Genomic DNA, 19,234 nt, shown 5'->3' with positions numbered 1-19,234 from the left:
TCAATTTCCCTGAACAAGAACACGACGGACTAAACCGTACGGGTTGACGCGATTCTGTTCACCGGTGACCAGAAAAATCGCTTTGGGGCCGTCCATAAATGACGTCACGCACCTAGGGAGGGGGGTCAGACATTTGTGACGATGTGTGACGAGGGGGGGGGGTGAGAAATGTGACGTCACATCAAAATGTGCAACTTTAAATAAATATAGAATTCTTCTTGGTTCTTTCGGTAAAGTCACGTAAAATGGAAATAATAAAAAAATAAAAATAAAACAATAAAATATGATTTTATTTCCATTCTACGTGACATTACCGAAAGAACCAAGAAGATGAATCCCTGCAGTCACGAAAGCTTTAAATCGAAATTTAAATATAGAATTGTTATAACACTGTGGGTACGCTGTGAGGGACGTTGGGGGGGCCGCTGTGGGGGGCGCTGGGGGGCGCTGTGCGGTGACCGCGACACCGCCCACCCCGCCCCCCGGAGCCCCACGTGACTTGCCCGACGCTTCCCCCGCCCCCCCCGTGCGGCCGACGACACGTGACGCGCGGCGCGTCAGCTGATGGTGTCAGCTGATCGCCGCCAGCCTCTGAGCGGCGAGCGGAAGTGGCGACGCGCGGCGCGGGTTTGCTGCAGGGGGCGGGGTGGGGGCGGGGTGGGGGCGGGGCGAGGGCGGGTGGGGGCGGCGCGAGGGTGGGTGGGGGCGGGGCGAGGGCAAATGGGGGCGGGGCGAGGGCGGGTGGGGGCGGGGCGAGGGCGGGTGGGGGCGGGGCGAGGGCGGGTGGGGGCGGGGCGAGGGCGGGTGGGGGCGGGGCGAGGGCGGGTGGGGGCGGGGCGAGGGCGGGTGGGGGCGGGTGAGGGCGGGGCGATAGAGGATGGGGGCGGGGTGAGGGCGGGTCACACCGCTCGCTTCGCCTGCTGCTGTGTCGGTGTGTTTCGGTGCGCGCTGTTATCGCGCACAGAGGGTATGGTGATACACACACACACCGAGATAGTTATCGTTGTATAGTCGGGTGTTCGTAGGGGGTGGGTTGGTGAGTATAAGGTTTGATTGTCCCAGTAAAGCTGCCTGTTAGAATGCCGCTGTTGACGATGTTGGCTTGGTAGATGTCGATGCAAGTGGAACGTGCGATCGGGGGGGAGGGGGTAGAACGGCACCGTGTGGGGTTGTGGGGCTAAGCGGATTGTGAAGTCTGCTGCGGCCTCCCAAAGCGAAACTAGCAGCCGGACGGAGCAGCCTAGGCCACGGAGGGATCGTCAACAACATCATCATCAACAACATTAACATCATCATCAGCAGCAGCGAGAAGAAGAAGGCGATTTGTTACGATATCGTAGCCAAGAGGGACCATGGACGAAGCCGGTGATGGCAGCGTGGAGCGGGAACCGTCGCTCGACAAAGACCACGGCTGGGATGAAAGACTTTCTTCTAAGGACGATCGTGACCATCTACAACAGCCACATGGTAATGAACAACAACACGATGGACAACAACAACAACACGATCACCAGCAGCAGCAACAACAACCAGATCGTCAACAACAACAACCATACGACCAGCAGCAACTCCAAGATCATCAAACACACCAGGGCGATCATCCGACAGAGCATCACTACCATCAACAACATCATCAACAACAACATCAACCTGAACAACAACAACAACATCATCACCAGCAGAAACACGAGTACGATGAACTCCACGGTCACAGCCACGACGACCACCACGACCAAGACGACGAAGACGACGTCCACTTCCAACCAGATCACGACAACGACGACCACTTTCACCACCACCACCACCACCCGCCGGGATTCCCCGTGCGTCTCGTCGTCGACCCCGACTGTGGTGCCGACGGGGAGCGGCAGCCGCTGCTGTCGCCCCAACGCCGCCTCAACGTGTTCCCGCACGACGCCGACTTCACCACAGTGATGCGCGACGTGCAGGCGGCCGTGGACGCCGGCGTCTACCCCGAGAGGATCCTGCAGGGCTCCAGCGGCAGCTACTTCGTCAAGGACATCAGTGGGGTGAGGGTGGGGTGTGTGTGTGTGTCGTGGTCAACATCGCCACTGGGGAGACAAAGGCGGCCAGGCGTGGGGCTGTGGGCCACACACCCCCCCTCGTGCCGGCCTTCATAGGTGCTCGCTAACAGCACTTGCCCCAAAAAGTCTTGTTACAGGCTACACGGGGATCTTTGTTTTTGTGTCGTACCTGGTGTAGAGGTGTGTGGTCAACATCGCCACTGGGGAGACAAAGGCGGTCAGGCGTGGGGCTGTAGCCACCCCACCCCCCTTCGTGCCGGCCTTCATAGGTGCTCGCTAACAGCACTTGCTCAAAAAGTCTTGTTACAGGCTACCCGGGGGATCTTTGTTATTGTGTCGTACCTGGTGTAGAGGTGTGTGGTCAACATCGCCACTGGGGAGACAAAGGCGGCCGGGCGTGGGGCTGTGGGCCACCCACCCTCCCCCCCCTCGTGCCGGCCTTCATAGGTGCTCGCTAACAGCACTTGCCCCGAAAGTCTTGTTACAGGTTACACGGGGATCTTTGTTTTTGTGTCGACTCAGCCTCAAATGAGTAGCTGGTGTAGAGGTGTGTGGTTAACATCGCCACTGGGGAGACAAAGGCGGCCGGGCGTGGGGCTGTGGGCCACCCACCCCCCTCGTGCCGGCCTTCATAGGTGCTGGCTAACAGCACTTGCCCCAAACAGTCTTGTTACAGGCTGTATGCTGGGTTTGTCTGCCATATGTGCAGTGTATGGCCTGTTTGTGTCGTACTGTGCCACAGTATGTATGGCACGTATAGACGTGTGGGTCAGTGGAGTGCGTCATTTGATCCAAGTATGTGGTGTTTGTCGTGTTGTGCGGTGAGTTACGTAGTGTGTGTGGTCATGTGTGAGTGTTGGGTTTGTGTGTGATGTGTGTTGTCACATGTTCAATCGTGGGAATGGTTCGTGTGTCGTGTTTAGTGTCGTGTGTGTGTGTGGTATTTGTCACGTACGTGTCGTCTTCGTTGTCTGTGTGCTGTGCCACGTGAGATGTGTGCAATGTGTGTGTCATGTGTATGGTGCTTTAGTGTACGTGATGCGTAGTATCATGCCATGTATCACGTTACACGACGTGGCTTGTGAAGATGTCGATCTGGATATGAGCAACGCGACAGTTGTGGCGTTAACCCATTTGTCAAAGCATTCAAGACCAATTTCGGCCCAATTATTTTGTCCCCCGCCTGAGAGAGGTCGCAAACTCGAATAGAGATCACAGTGATTGATGGGTTGACTAATTATCACCAAGGGTAGAAGCTAAGGTTGAATGGAAAGTTGCGGTTAAGTGTACATATAGGGCATCTGAGGAAAACAACATGTTAGCCACGTACCCAGTAAACATGCAATGTTGGCCCAAAGTTCCTTGTTTACCGAGTGGGTATTATAGGCTGCTGTGGAACCTCGCTGTGGCCAGGAACGAGGCAGTGGGAAACAGCCAATTATTGTACTGTACCATGTCCCCGCGACCTATGTTCACCGCCTTCACCAAACTCGCATTGAACATCCTGGTAAGGACGAACACGGATCTCATCCAGCAGTGGATTGACGAAAGGGCCGTGTGTGTCATGTGAGCGTGGTGTCATGCATTGGTGTATGTACGATGCCGTGTCTGCGATTGTGTACACTTTGTGGTGCCATGTGTATTTGTATATGTCACATGTTGTCTTGTGCTGTGGGTGTTGTGGTGTAGTTTGTGAGAAAAAAACATGAGGAATGTACAACGGCAGACAAGTTATATATTGTATCAGCCCCTTCTGTCCATGTACGTGTGTCTGTAGCCCAACTTTGGTGATGACATTGGGTCCAAAGTTTGATCAACTGAGAGTTTATGTAATCATTTTTTTTTATGGCGAGGCAAATGGAGGTCTGTTTATTTTATGACTCAATGCCCCCCGAGAAGGCAACATCAGTTTCCATACACTTGCTGATATTGCTTTTTGTGTAGATGGAGTGCTGCCGTGAATACATCCGAACAACCCAGCAGTTACAGTACGGTGAATTGTTAAACAAGGCTGTCTCAGCACTTGTTTTGACACTTTGGGTGTCATCAGCAGAGTTAGCATGTTTAGATAAATGCCGAATAATATTGGTCTGGAAAGTCCATCATGGGCCGATGGAATACACTATTTCATGTAAAGAGATGAATGAGACAATATTGTTTTTGTTAAAGATTACCCACAATGCTCCACAACTAATGCACAATGAGCATTCCAACATTAATGATGAAGTACAGCACATTAACTTACTTGCCGATTTGTACTTTTGACTTGTGCAATGCAGAAATAAAAATTAGTTAATAATTCAGAAAACTTGAGCAATAAAGCTACAAAATCGTGCTGTAAAATGAATATTGGTCAAAGAGTAAGGCGTGGAGAATTGCTTTAAAACATCAAGAGAATTGCATCTGTAGGCTTGCACGGGTTACACACAGTCCTGACTAGCTGATGTGGGAATCTGGGCTGAGTGGATGCAAGCGACTTAAAGTGAAGGAGGGTTGTGCAGCTTCTCAAGGCCTAAAGCAATGTCACCACATCAATCTGGCACAGAGATACATCGAGCCAGAGTTAATACACCCCAGCGAATCAATGGCAGGAACCGGTGCTAAGTATGCTATCATGAGGCATGGCAGCAACCATACATGCACCTTCACAATCACACATGAACAGTCTGCCTCAGCAGCAGACCATGCTTTGCCACTTGATGATGGACGCTTGTGTTGCGCCCGAAACGTGATTTATTTTATTTTATACCTACTTGACTTTACCGAAAGAACCAAAGAGTATGGACGTTTTGTTTATTAATTTATTATAATTCTTTATATTAGTCTTGTTAGAAATGTGGCCGGATTTAAGTCTCATCAGCAGTATATTCTGTGGTTGTGGGATAATTCTTGAAACTTGGTTGTTTAAGGTGTTTATAAGATGCCCTCGAGCACAGATGTTTATATGCTGCAGTGGGTGCAGTCAGATCCACTGCACTGTATTTTACAAATGATTGCAGATAGATGTTTTGGTACGATGCAATGGGGATTTACATTTAAGAGTGTTAGAACTCCGTGGTTTGTGAATTATTCACGACACATTTGGTTGTAGTACGTTTATCCTGTGAAGCAATGCTGGTTTATATCTCAAAGAAATGTGATTATTGATATGCGTGCACAATACTGCCACAACCCACTTCTGCATTAAACAAAACATTAAGGAACTGCGTTGGAATTGGTGGACAACAATAAACCTAGAGAACTGAACACATTCATCATTAACACTGCCTTGTACAACAACAAAATGTATACAGTACTGAAACTATTTTGGTCAATGTTCCTACTTCAGAGCAGAGAGAGGGCAGCAGAGCAGTTGACTGACTTCCATTTGGAGATCATACCTTACACTCGAGGGTCCTGAGAAAACTGTTTGGAGAGCAAAGCAACAACATTTACAATCTTGTAAATGTTGTGGATTTGCTTCCAACACACTGGTGTGCTGTACTAGTAATGAATTGGCATGTTCTGTTTACGTGACAAACCTTATGAATTGGCTCTGTCGGTTGGTGGCGCATTTAACAACATCTTTATATTTACGCGATCTAACCCACAAAACCTATATTATGGATGATATTGGTCGCGAAAGACTCCATGTTAAACTGTCTCTGAAAAGCACTCATGCAAACCTAGAATTTCTAGTTTTTCCTGATTGTAGAATGGACTTGAAACTCAACACAGTTCGAGCAAAGTATGTCAATAACAGAAAGGCCACCTTTCAATAAAGCAGGATGAAAGTGTGCAATCTTTATGAACGAAGATGATATGCATCCTCACTTGCGTACCTAATGTGTGTGCTGCAAGCTCGATGTAATTCTACATATATATTCGTAATTTGTAAATGTTTAAGCTGTCCAAGCACAGTGTTTTTTTCTTGACTCAGTGTGAATGGCGAAAGTGTAGTTCTACAGTAGTCGAAGTTGATGACGCAGAGAATGATTCAGGTACCCGGTCATCTTTTAACCTTGGCGATAACCAACTCAAGCCGCTTTAATGGCGTTTACAAATATGTTTTGTCTGGTTACAAGTGTCAGAGTGTACAAATCCATTTTGTTCCATTTACTTAATGCCAGTACATTTGTACTTGGATAGAATCAGTCTATCTGCTAAGCTTCGTGATGGCCGATAGATGCTGGATTGCAAGCGATGCTCACATCCACTGGAATTTAAAGTTGTTTTGTCACAGAAATAGAACTGGAACGATAATAAATTAACAGTTGGTGCAAACGTGAGTGTACAGTACAGATAGATATGTATTGTAAAAATAAATACGTTTTTATAAAGCGTCATTCATGCAAACTACATCTCACACCACTACACAATCCGCAACACAAAGATGTGCATGTATATTCATGTTTTCAGCCAAACTTAGCATGTGAACATTTACGCCGATTCAAGTCACAATCATGATTTGACATTGGTATTGCGTCCTGTGTGGCGAGACATCTTAGAGTGATGTACGTCGCATCTTATTTCAACACATTTTAAAGGACACCCCCAGCGGCAGCTTGCCCCTGTGCCGGCGTTAACAAATAGCACCTGGCCAGCAATCGGGCATTAGTCTGGCAGTAGGGGGGCGATGATTGCTATGTATGATCTCATTTTGAGTGACTTCTACGGCCAAACAAATATAAACACTAAACCATTGCAGAATACTGTGCTTTTATATATATATGAAGCTATTTTTTGCATGAACAATTTTAACGGTAGCTTGTGATAGCCTCAAGGCAGCCACAGATTTAGGATGCTCTCCGTGCAAACCACTGTGATGAATGTGCTCCATATATAGGCAGAATGTCTAAATAAATTAATTGAAAGTGTACAATAAATAAATATTTCAATTGGATGGTTTTAAACAAAGCTGAAGACTCATTTCATTGTCAAATTATGAAAAAGTAAATTTCAGTATCTTGATACAGTGGTTTACGAAATATAACATGTACAGCTTTGTCACCTAATTATGTGCAATTGTAAACACTGTAGGGTAACGATCACTTTACATTTTAATATTTGTGTACTATGAAGAAGAGCCATTGCCCGAAATGTCACCTATTACTCTTTTGTTTCTTTTAAGGCAGTGTTATTGACGAATAATTTGAGGTTTTTTCTACTCGTTTATGGAACTCTTAAACATGTTTTACTGAAGGAAATGTATGTGAAAGCATTGATAGCTAAATGTGCAAAAACCGTTCTAAAGTTAATAGATTTTTGTGGAAAAATGTGTGGACATGGAATGTGGTGCCATGCAGTGAAAAGCCACACTTCATTTTTACAATTAAACCAGGCATGTCTGATGGCTTTTCCAAGTCGCGCATCTATAATAAAAACACACCAAGGCTCGTGCCTTTATTCAACATGAGATATCAAGTTTATTCTTCAGGCGAATCTCATTTGCCATTTGTGGATTGTATGTATGTATGTATGTTGAACTTCTTTTGCATCGTGCGTAGCCAACTGTGCTAATCTGAGGGTTGTGTCCTGTGCATCACCAGAAAGTGGTTGGGGTGTTCAAGCCTAAGGATGAGGAACCGTACGGACACCTGAACCCCAAGTGGACCAAGTGGGTTCACAAAAACTGCTGCCCATGCTGCTTTGGCCGTGGCTGCCTGGTGCCCAACCACGGCTACCTCTCCGAGGCTGGCGCCAGCCTCCTGGACCAGAAGCTTGACCTGAACGTGGTCCCCAAAACCAAGGTAGAGTTGGTTAAGTCCAGGAATTCCTCCTGAAAAGGGAGTCTTAAGACTCAATGAGACTGTTATGGATAAATTAGTTAGGTTATAAATTAAATGACTTTGTACATTACTGACTGTTACGGACAAAATATACACCTCTGATATTCTATAATTGACGAAGGGCTCGCGTGTTATTTCGGAGTGACTTGGACATTAACGATCGTTCCTTCTTTGGCTGTCCAGTGTTGCACGCGCATTGAATACAAAACACGTCGCACACCGTGCCGGCGCTTGATGTTGCCCCACAGGTGGTGCACCTGGCGTGCAAGACGTTTTACTACGGGCCAATCGACCGCTGCAAGTCTCAGGGAAAGAAGTTCACCATGGAGAAGATGCCATCCGTCGGGCGCATGTTTCGGAGGGTGGGATTGCCGCCCAAGGTAAACGCATTTAGGCAGACGGCTGCCTGTGTTAATGACCGGGAAAGAGTTGCTGCTGGCATGTCACACATTAGAAAATTCATCATCAGCAGCAGCAGCAATGATCTCCACGACTCGACAAAGGCCTCCTCATGTCGCCATCATTGATTGATGGCCTTGTGATGCCAAAATCCATCTTGCTCCTGCACATCTCGTCACTCCACCTTGCCAGTGGTTGACCTCTTGGACATGTTCTGCATTTCTTCACCAGTCTCATACAACTTAAATCCAAGAAAGCAATTGCTTTTTGTTGCTGTATGAAGCCACTGTGGTTTGGAAGCCAGCAGTCAAATTTGATAAATTACTCACAATTTACTTAATTGGGAAAAACCATGCAACAAAATGTTCCCACCTACTGGCAGACTAAGGGTTCAACTTTGCAGGCTGGTGCTGTATTTACCTTACACAGAGGCAGCTCCCACCCGGGGATCGGGTGGGGTCCCCTTAGCTAGAACTGCCACAACGACGATGCCGATGCTGTTGTAATGTAAGGATTCGCTTGGGGACACTGCACACGGCAGGTGGGCTCGCTTCAGCTGTTCGTGGAAGGCTATAAGGACGCCGACTTCTGGCTGCGGAGGTTCGAGACGGAGCCACTGCCTGAGAACACGCGCAAGCAATTCCAGCTGCAGTTCGAAAGGCTCGTGGTCCTCGACTACATCATACGCAACACAGGTGCGCGAACGTGGCCGCTCACGGCGCCGATCCGGAGAGCGTTGCTTACCGCATCATGGCCGCGTTGGTGTTTTTCATCAACCAGTCGCTCCGCACGGAGGGCGGATAGCAACCCTTTTGTTCGTGACTGGGAAAAGTTGCGGGTGGCACGTCACACGTAAGAGTAAAGTTAATTATTATCAGCCATTACCTGGTCACCGAGTCACTCCACTCTTGCATGATCATTTTGTTCCTGTATTCGAGTTCAATTCAGTGTTGTATGTATTATGTTGAACTTCTTTCGCGCCTTACATAGCCAACCGTGCTGATCGAAGGTATGAAACGGGAGTGTTGATTGGCATCCACCCGATGTAAATGGGAAGCGACAATATTTATGGTTCGTGTACAGCCCTTTTGTCAGTCCACTGCTGTATGAGTGCAACCCCACTCAATGACAATCGTTGGGGTTATGTGACTGTACTTCATCCACTTCATTTACTGTGGATTGCTGAAAGCAAAGGAGTGTAGAATAAAGTACTTTATTCTCAGAGGCAAGGTGTTATAGACTTGGGCTGTTTATAACAATGATGTATTTCATCGATCTGTCCCCTCATATAGAGTGGGTTTTCTCCAGGTACTCCAGTTTCCTCAAACATGCTTAACAATTGTTTAACAGAATTTGTTAAATATCCTAATGGAGCACCCTCCTGTAAAATACATCTGAGACTCAGTGAAGCTTTCTTATGTTAACAAAGGGCTTTACTATTATCTCCAGCTGTAGTAAAAAAAGTAATTTTTGCAATGTATTTAAACTGCCGTCTGATTCTCTTTTTTCCAGACAGAGGCAACGACAACTGGCTCATTAAGTACGACTGCCCCGTCTCTGACAACCGCGTGAGTGGCCACGGCACTGGACCATCATCTACAACATTGCCAGCACATGTCACACACACTGTACCAGTAGCGTGGTTCGCACATCTATTGAATTTTAGGGTCATATTACAGAGGATTGCATTTTCTATTGGACTGTGAGATATTCAATGGGAGGTGGGTGGTATGATTCACTGATAATGGTGATCTTAATGTAGAATTGTAGACTGATCCTGCCCCATGAGTGAACCCAATCAACCCTCCGGGCCTATGTGTGTGCCAAATTTCAGCACTCTAGCACTTAAAAAATCGTCACACATCATAATCACTCAGTCCATCAGAATTGTCTACACGGATGTCATGTTGCTAATATTGGCCTTTATTGTGGAAGATCCCTAGGCTTAACTCATTTGCACCCTGAATTTTGCAGCGGCAACATAACTAATTGTCTTAAAGAATTGTCTCATCTGCACATCCTTGATCGATGAGTTGGTAGTAGTTGGTTCCTAGCTCTGCCTGTCTCATTACAGGACTCGGACTGGCTGATGGTGAAGGAGCCTGTAATAAAGATCGCTGCTATTGACAATGGCTTGGCATTCCCTTTCAAGCACCCGGACTCGTGGAGAGCTTGTGAGTACGGGCATTCGCGCTTAGCCCCTGACAGGCTGCACTTCAGCTGCTGTTGCTTCTCGTGTCGCAAACTAGGCATGTAGCAATGCATTGACGCTAACATTAAAATGTGTTGTTGCATTCACTATCATCGGCCACGATTTATCCACTGCTAGATGGAGCCACCTGCCCTACCCATCCCCCGCAAGTTGTCACAATCGATAACAGTCCTGCAATGTAGCGGTCCCACCTGTCCTTTGCACGTGAATTTATTTCATTGCTTCACCTCTTTCGTGGACCTCCTCTCGGATACGTTCCCTGTTTAATGCTGCACTGACCAGCGGTGGTGATTTAAGGTTAAATGACTCACACGACCGACACGGTGTGAGGAAGCCCTCACCCAGCAGTGGATTGCCAACAAAGAGCCCACGTAGTGTTGTTGATGGTGTCTGTTATCGCCGCAGATCCGTTTTACTGGGCTTGGCTGCCCCAGGCCAAGGTGCAGTTCTCACAAGAGATCCGAGACCTGGTGCTGCCAAAGCTGGAGGACACGAGCTTTGTGCAGGACCTCTGCCACGATCTCTTTGACCTGTGCAAGGTTGGTTATGGAAAGGCTGTACGTGTCTCAGGCAACATAGACAATCACGACGGACTGATGTAAATGCTTGCGATGTTTTATAAGGGCTATGAAGCCAGCAATGGTGCTAGTTAGGCCAAGATCTTCTATTACGCTATCAAATGTCTGGTCATAAAAAAATATGATTGTGGCTTACTGAGTGTCTGACATGAAGTATAATAATATTTTAGTTGGCTAAAAAGCTGATATTTGGTACAAATATAGTCACACCTATACTTATAATCTGAAAAATCTATTAACGAAATAATTGGAGCCTCTTGAAATATTAAGGCTTTACTCAGAACAGGGCCAGTATAAAGTGCTACAATGCTTTACTCTCATGCGGAACACTTAAAACTCTAAGATTCCCATCATCAGTGTCCAAATAATTTGCTTCTCAATGGGTATGGCCCGAAAGCTGAAATTAAAACAGTTAAAGCTTGCTACCAGTTAGCGATGTGATTGCAAGACAAAAGCAGGGGTATTAGGTGCGGTGAAGAAAAGGTGTCATTTGTAAACAACAACCTGCTGCATGTGAACATTTAGAAACTCTAAAAGCTCAACAGGTGCTCGCTAACAGCACTTGCCCCAACAGTCTTTCAAGGCTATATGGGGGATCTTCCTATTTGTCTTTGTTTTTGTCCCGTGCTGTGATTCCTCTGCCATGGAAGTTACCGTAGACTTAAACATGCACATGTGACGTTACATTTGTTGTAATTTTTTTCAAAAAGTATCTGAGATTAAATAGCGTAAAATATCGTGCGCATTTTTGTTTTATCGGTCTCATGAAATTTCAAATTCCTGCAATTACAGCTTTAAATGATGTTGTTAAAAGGCAACCTCTACGCAAGTTCCGTTTGTTATGATCTAACCACAGACTTGTTCATTTTGCAGGATGACAAAGGCTTTGATAAACACACCTTCGATAAGCAGATGTCAGTCATGAGAGGCCAGGTAGGTGCTGTTCATGAATCGTTTTGTAATCTCTCAAAGTAGCAATAATAATATTTAGTTTTTCGTAGCATAATGCATGCAACTGCATCACACACTACGCTCTGCCATCCGCAAACACACAGGCGCATATATTAACGTGTTTTCAGCCAATTATTGAGTGTTTAACATGCGGGAGAACACCTGAGCACCTGGCGAAAACTCACACGTGCAAGGGTGCAATACTCTATCCTGTATAGATTGGACAGATATTAGTCGTACCACTTTCTCGAATTCAATGTGTAAGAATCGATGCTTTGTATGTCTTGTGTGTTTTGGGTTTACTTCACCAATGCCGCCACTAGTGTACACTACATTCACCAGTATGTAAAAAAAAAAACAAGCTCTGTGGTGCGCATATCGTTTATATAGGGATGTGATGTTGCATAACGAGTAGTCTAGTGTCCACGCTACAACAACATTACATTTTTAGAGCAAAACCATTGATAATATAATCAGACATAACACTCCCAATACTCATATCGCAATAGTATCGATTTTCAATGATCATTGTATTCACAAACGCATTGTCGCCTTGCGCATGCAACAGATCATGAACCTGGAGCGAGCGCTGCATGAAGGCAAGACGCCCCTGGACCTTGTCAACATGCCACACATTGTCGTGGAGTCGGCCTCTCGCTCACGAAGCACCAGCTTCATCCAGATCATCCGCAGCAAGCCCTTCTTCTCATCCTGGTGACCGCAGCCGTCCCATCACGACGCACGTTATCTGCCACCACTGCTCCTCCATGCCCTCTCCTTCTGCCCTCCCCCCCCCCCCCAACTAATGGCACGGATGCCACAGAAGCATCATCCTTCTTGCCTATGCATTCCCAACGCAAGCTAAAGTGCCGTGTGGCGCGCACGACTGCACCTTGCCAGGCGGCATCGTTATTAGGTGGAGCCCGTTAGTGGAGGGATGCCCCCGCTCTCCGGGTAAATTTGTCCTGGAGAATGATCGCGCCAGGTTTAATTCTCGTGCGTGCGGAAAGAGCGTGGGTCATCCTGAGGACCGCACAGTTGTGGCACCAATCCCGGTGGATACGAGCGCTTAGCAGCAGCTGGTGCAGGGCTGGGGTATCCAGGTTTTGTTAATGATGAGGATAAATAGTCTGAAATCCTTACAGCAATTCAGTCGGATACTGATGCAATTTGGATCTATCGAGCATCTAAATATGACTGCATGTCAAGATGCCGTGCAAAGTAGAGGTCATTCACATCACGGGGACCACCAGAAATGAAGATTTATGTTTAAGGTCAGCAGCAATCGCAATAACTTGGTAAAGAGAGGCAGTCAGTCCTAGAGGAGAAGCTGAAGGTCGTGAGTCTGGACTCGGCAACAGGGAGTTTGGGTGGCAGGGTGGTACAGTGTGCCTCACAGCGAGAAGGGCCTGGGTTCGTTTCTTGACTTGTGCACCTTTGTATGTTGAGTTTTTTTTATGTTCTCCCCCTGTTCTGCATGGCTCTCGTCTGGGTTCTCTGATTTTCCTCCAGTGGCTAAAATACTACACAATGGAACTGGTATTGGTCAAACATGCCAAAGCTGAAAATTACATGTACAATAACTCAATTAGTATCACACAGCAGCAACACAGCCCACGACTGCGAAAGCTTGGCAGGACCCTCCTGAAAACAATTGAGACTCGGTGAGTCTTTTCTGGGTAAACTAGCAGCACACATGGCCATAGGGAAATCCTCCCACTTTCTGTCTCTGTTGGCTTTGTCAGACAATCGGCTTCACTTTTTTCTTTACCAAATGTATACCTTAAAATAACATTCATGTGGTCACCACGCATATGGATTTGGCGAGTGTAGCATGGACGGTTAGTATTGAGAAGTGTTTGAAAATGTAAAAAATTACGTTTTTGCAATTCCTACTGAATAATCAGTTGTGCCACCTGCATCTGTCATTGGCACTTTCGCGACAGCACCACTTATTGATTTATAGTTACTCTTAAATGCACATGTTTCTTTGGAGTCCTTGAATATTACACTTCGGTGGCCTGCAGTTTTGCCAGTGAAAAGACATTTTCTTTGCTGTTCACCGATTGGCAGACCTATAGAATGTATGCCAGGCTATCCGGCCTTCGGCAAGACAAAAGACAAATAGTTTTGTATTGCACTTGATTTTAAACAATGTTGAATACAGACCCCCAGTATGTGTGCCTGGTACTAGTATTGTTTTTTGTTTCCGCAAGTTTTTGTTTGATTCAATGCAAATATTTAAATTATTTAGTCATAATAATATAAATGTGTGTCAAGGGTGATTCATTTAAAAGGTCCACGTGCGATAGAATTCTGGGTTTGTGCCACTGCACTGATTGGACGTCCAGCACAGTCCACATTTGCAGGACAACCAAAAGCATCTTAGAGCGTGATAACGCTCGGCGAGAAATGTAGAAGTGTAAGGCTTGAGCTGTGTGTTGGGAATGTTATCGTCTGTAACTGTCCTGCACTCGTCAACCTCATCAGTCGAGTTGCTGTATCCCTTGATTCCATCATGCATTTCAAGTTCTATTCTCCAAAATCCCCCTGCTGAAATGTGAGAAGAACGGCATGCAGCTGATACTGCTCTCAAGAGGATTGTCCCAGCGCGTGTGAAATGTCATTGGAATGCGTGAACAAACTTATCATTTCGATTTAAAGCTTCTTTCGTGACTGCAGGGATTCATCTTCTTGGTTCTTTCGGTAAAGTCACGTAGAAGGGAAGTAATAATTGTTTTATTATGTTTTATTTTTATTATTTTATTACTTCCCTTCTACGTGACTTTACCGAAAGAACCAAGAAGATAAACTTATCATTGGCAACGGGATGAGAGCCTGCGCCGCTGTAACGATTCATAACAAATTATTGATAGGTGTCGACAGATTCTTCTTGTGGACACTTGAGATTGGCCATTGGGAGGTGAGCTTATTTTGTAACAAGACAAGTTAATTTAACATTTTACCAAGTCTAAGTTTGCCGCACACGCCGTTTCTCAGTGTGGCCTTGTATTTGCAATTAGCATTACTGATTACATGTTTACATGTATGCACAGTCAACATTTATTATAAACTTATTTTGTTTGCCTGTATTGCATCGTTGAGGGCTGGTTAAAACAAAATCTGTACAAGTGTGGCAAATGTGAGCTACAGTTTTGAGTTCCTCTTATCGGCCATGTTCAACACAGGCGCTGCTATATTGAGTTCAAGTACATGTCCCCTTGTGTGCGTTTTAAGAAACAGCCCTGCTTCGAGATGTTATGTTATTAATCGCAAGGACATTCAAACGTTCAAACAAAAAACTGAAAAACATTTGTGATTCGTGTTTTTTTTCTTTTTTATGTTTTTGGAAATGACGGTAGAAAAAAATATTGGTTGCCGCAGTGTTTTAGTCACGCAGGAAGGATGTTCAAAGATATTTGGTAATGAGACACAATTTCATCATGTTACACTAAGCCATAGGTTCTCGGCCTATGGCATGACAGCCTCCCCCCCCCCCGATCAAGAACACTGGTTTCCCCAACGTCCCCACAATTATTTTGTGTTGCTCAGTATTATGTAGTCTGCAATGCGGGGCTGACGTTCCCCAGAGGTTCCGTTTGCGCAACTGAAATGATTCCAGCCCCGTATCCATGCCGCAGCCTGCACAACACCCCACACTGAGAGGCGTTCATGCCCCACTGGGGGCTGGGGGAGGGTGTTGACTCACGGGTTGGAGAACCTCTGCACTCAGCAAATCGTGATTAGACCCATGCGTCAGAGTCAATTACCAATCGTTCTAATTACATACAAATTATGTGCTAATGTTCAATGCAGGCTGATGGTGAGCGGGGGGGGGGGACGTGAAAATGGAACGAAAAAGCAGAAACAAATCATGGTATGGCAAAAAACGTGACCAAAAAAACCCCCAATCAACTTTTGAATAAAACAGCAGCCTTGAATTGTAACCACTCATTTATTAATTAAAAACCTTTGGCCATTGGGTAGGGCAGCTAAATAATAAAATGAAGTTAGGGCAGAAACATTTCAGCTTTAAATATCTTAACATTCAAGAGATGTGAAAATGTAACTTCAAATGTGCCGACAATATGGCATTTGTTCCTCTAAAGATATTGCTTGAATTGTATTTTTTTTTGCATCCGTTGAGTTAGGCAAATGAACGCTTATGGCACCGAGTCCTCTGCTTACGTGAATGGTGTACGACCTTTGCTTAGGATTACCTTTTTTTGCTGTTGTCTTCTTTATTATTACTACTACTGTGTTGTCCGAAAGAGCTCGGTTAATTAGTGACTGCAGTTTACGAGGGTTTTGTTTTAACGATGAGCCACGTCGCACCGTGGTTCAATGTGGCGATGGAATACCCCGTCGAATGCACTTGAATATCCGCGTTGTGAATGACGCGAGCTGACCCTTGCCTGGCTGCCTCCCACCACCCCGCACGGGCCGCGGAACGCGTGGTCGAGATTCGAGCTGCCCTTGATGACCCACCGCCGTCGTCGTCGTGTGTTGCGCGCTTCCATAGCGTCTGTCAATAAAAACGTGACAGCTGAGCTGGCCTCACTTAACGCACGCGCTGAGCTGCATTGCCTTCTGGTTGCCGAACGAATACATGAAAAGGTCGCACTCATTACACACAAAGTGCTTGCCATAAATGAGCAATAATACACTGCTGATGTCAAAGAACATAAACGATCACGTGAACTCCGGTCATTCTCACAGCAGCGGATTTTGGCGAACCGTCGAACAAAGACGCTCACTGCATCGCGCGCTTTCAGATGCCCTTATACGGCCGTCTGGAATGCTCTTCCGATTTGAGAAAGCCACTGGAGCGATGCACTTTTAAACCTCGACTGAAAACTAGTTTCTTTATAACTACTTTTTGTGTTTAGTTTGTCCTTCCCCCACACATCCGATTTGCATGGGTTGGATACGTACGTTGCAAAAGAAGTTCAACATAGAGTGAATTGACCCCGTAGAGTTGCATTCTATACGAGTGAGGAAGCTTTTCCTTCATGGCGGCTGAATAGGACTTTTAGTTGTCAAAGTTTTATCACACCAGGACTGTACACTGATGGAAAAGAATACATTTAAACTTGTAAAGCGCACAATATTCGCTCATTTGTAGAGAAAACATAATTCGGAGGAATTGCAGGCAAGTGGGAAGGCAGCCACGCAATGGTCCAGTGCTAACCATTGCCCAAGCTATGGTCCTCCATATATTAAATAATTATGGGCCATTTAATCAGTGTTTGCATGTGTGTTTCGTACAGATGAAACCGGTTGTGTGCACATTTTGCTCTACCACCTCTGCTGGCAAGCGAGGGAATGGCACACTCAATACTCAGGGGGAGTTTTTGTTTGTGTGATATGCCAACCCTCGCCTTTACAGTGTTGGATTACAGGCTCTCTACTAGTGATGTACTGCCATCTGCTGCGCACAATGTACCCTGTGCGCTTTAGCAGAGCATATACGAACGATACAATAATAAAAGCGATTTGATGACAATCTGGAGTCTGTGAGAGGGAACTAGGAACTCATTTTATATTAGAAAGTCAGGCCCACTGAGCTATGTAGCTCTTTTTCAGAAGCGACCCGGCCACAAATGATAGCTCAACGAAGTAGCTTATGTGAAAATGTATAGCAGCCAAATACTCTTAAATGCACGTTGTTGATTCTAAATGTGGAGGGGAAAACCGGAGGACCCGGAAAAAAATCCACGCGACCATGGGGAGAACTCCAAATATACAGCCGTCAAGGTTGGGATCTAAACTCATTCCAGGGCGAGGAAGTTAACATCTCGCCACCGTGGAGAAAACTCGTGGTGAGAGATACGTCAATCCGCTGTCCACACCAGATTTCCCCGAGTGAGGAGAGTGTTTCTGTGGAGAGTGCTTCAACGGGTGTCAGGAAACTCTTCGGCACCAGGTTCACTCCCGTGGCAGCTTCGTGGTCAGGAGACCCACACCGAATCCCCACTTCTCGATTGCCGAGTGGAGGGCACGTGGGGCTGCGAGTCAGAGTAAGGGATTCAATTCAGCTTTTTTATTCATGCATTATATTTTTTACAAGTCAAAGCCATCACAAGTATTAAAGTGAATTTTTTTTTATTTCGTACCAAAAACCCAAATACATTTGAAAAACAGTAACATTGAACAACGCAATCATTTAACAACCAGAGCATGTGTTGCAATCAAACAGGCTATGTGGTGTAGCGGATAGCTTGACTTTCTGTAAAGCATGAAAGACCGGGATTCAAATCCCACGTTTCTTTTTTTGCATTTATTTTAAAAGTGCGTAATGACGTCAACGTGTGTTGTTTACACAGCTACATTCGAACATTGCAGCCTCGACACCACGTTAAGCCCCATGAGTTTGTGATGAGGACAGGGTGGCTCAGAGCAATGAGAGACAACCTCAAGAACCTCAGAGTCTGAAAACGGGATGGTTCAAATCCCGGCAACGGCAAGTGAATGAATATAAACTGTGGACTGGTGACGGGACAAAGTTGCCTAAGCAATGGTCTGCAAAGCAAGAATTGAGACACCCTTGGTTGGTGACCAAAAAAAAGGTACGACGACAAAGAAACCTTGGAGGTGTGCAGCCCTGAGTAAAGGAACACAAAGCTGGTAAGAAGTAGTAGAAACAAAACCTTGATTTCTTTATTGCGCAACTCCATCAAATTTTGACCACTAGGGAGCACTCTTTCACCACTAGGGGCGCTCTTTCATTGAAACCCCTCGTAATCTAAAAGCAAAGTTTTTCGACAAATAAATTACTTTAAAGCAGGTTTTCCACATTGAAGCTGTAAGCAGTGGTTTTAACGCAAAACTGCAACTAAATCCAGCAATAAAAAAGTTTAAGGGAAACCAGTAGCATCCAGCCACCAAGGGTGCTGTTTGGTTCAAAAATGGCATTACAACTGCAATTTTTAAGTAATAAAATGGTGTTCGTCACCAATTCACGCATTTAAAAAGCAGTTTGTGGGTAAAATTACATGGACAGACTAAAAAAATGACAGAGAAATGAAATGCCCATCCGACTTACCATCGTGAATACGGACTGCCCCAAAGAGTTACATGAGGAAATACAATTCCTATAGGATTACAGGTTTCTCTCGCTTTATGCTTTCTAAAAAAAGGGAGGAGGGGGGGGCACAAAGCGAAACCGCACGAGACAGCTGCCTGCAGAATAGCGCACAGAGTGAATACAATGTTGAATGTGATACTCTCCTCGTATATTGCAATGTAAAGGAGCAACCACGCAGCTTATTGCTCGCGACA

The 19,234-nt window shown here is 45.8% G+C and overlaps 1 protein-coding gene across 1 annotated transcript; it reads left to right on the top strand.

The window, feature by feature from the left end:
* The first annotated feature begins 892 nt into the window (after nucleotides 1–892).
* On the top strand, nucleotides 893–16,518 carry LOC144935145 (phosphatidylinositol 4-kinase type 2-alpha-like). Its single transcript, XM_078861592.1, has 9 exons — nucleotides 893–2,030; nucleotides 7,574–7,774; nucleotides 8,062–8,193; nucleotides 8,754–8,907; nucleotides 9,725–9,780; nucleotides 10,287–10,386; nucleotides 10,830–10,963; nucleotides 11,876–11,935; nucleotides 12,522–16,518. The coding sequence occupies exons 1-9, from the start codon at nucleotides 1,353–1,355 to the stop codon at nucleotides 12,669–12,671; spliced, it is 1,665 nt and encodes a 554-aa protein (XP_078717718.1). The 5' UTR covers nucleotides 893–1,352; the 3' UTR covers nucleotides 12,672–16,518.
* Nucleotides 16,519–19,234: the final 2,716 nt, after the last annotated feature.

This window comes from Lampetra fluviatilis, chromosome 12 (assembly GCF_964198595.1).
Source record: "Lampetra fluviatilis chromosome 12, kcLamFluv1.1, whole genome shotgun sequence".
In the NCBI taxonomy this organism is placed as follows: domain Eukaryota; kingdom Metazoa; phylum Chordata; class Hyperoartia; order Petromyzontiformes; family Petromyzontidae; genus Lampetra; species Lampetra fluviatilis.
This window is presented reverse-complemented; position numbering and strand designations above follow the sequence as displayed.

What these genes read in the sequence shown, in the direction of transcription:
- LOC144935145 (XM_078861592.1), top strand. Translation starts at nt 1,353, where the DNA reads ATGGACGAAGCCGGTGATGGCAGCGTGGAGCGGGAACCGTCGCTCGAC. An exon ending in TCGTCAAGGACATCAGTGGG is followed by an intron (nt 2,031 to 7,573) that starts GTGAGGGTGGGG and finishes GTGCATCACCAG; the next exon opens with AAAGTGGTTGGGGTGTTCAA. An exon ending in CTACATCATACGCAACACAG is followed by an intron (nt 8,908 to 9,724) that starts GTGCGCGAACGT and finishes TCTTTTTTCCAG; the next exon opens with ACAGAGGCAACGACAACTGG.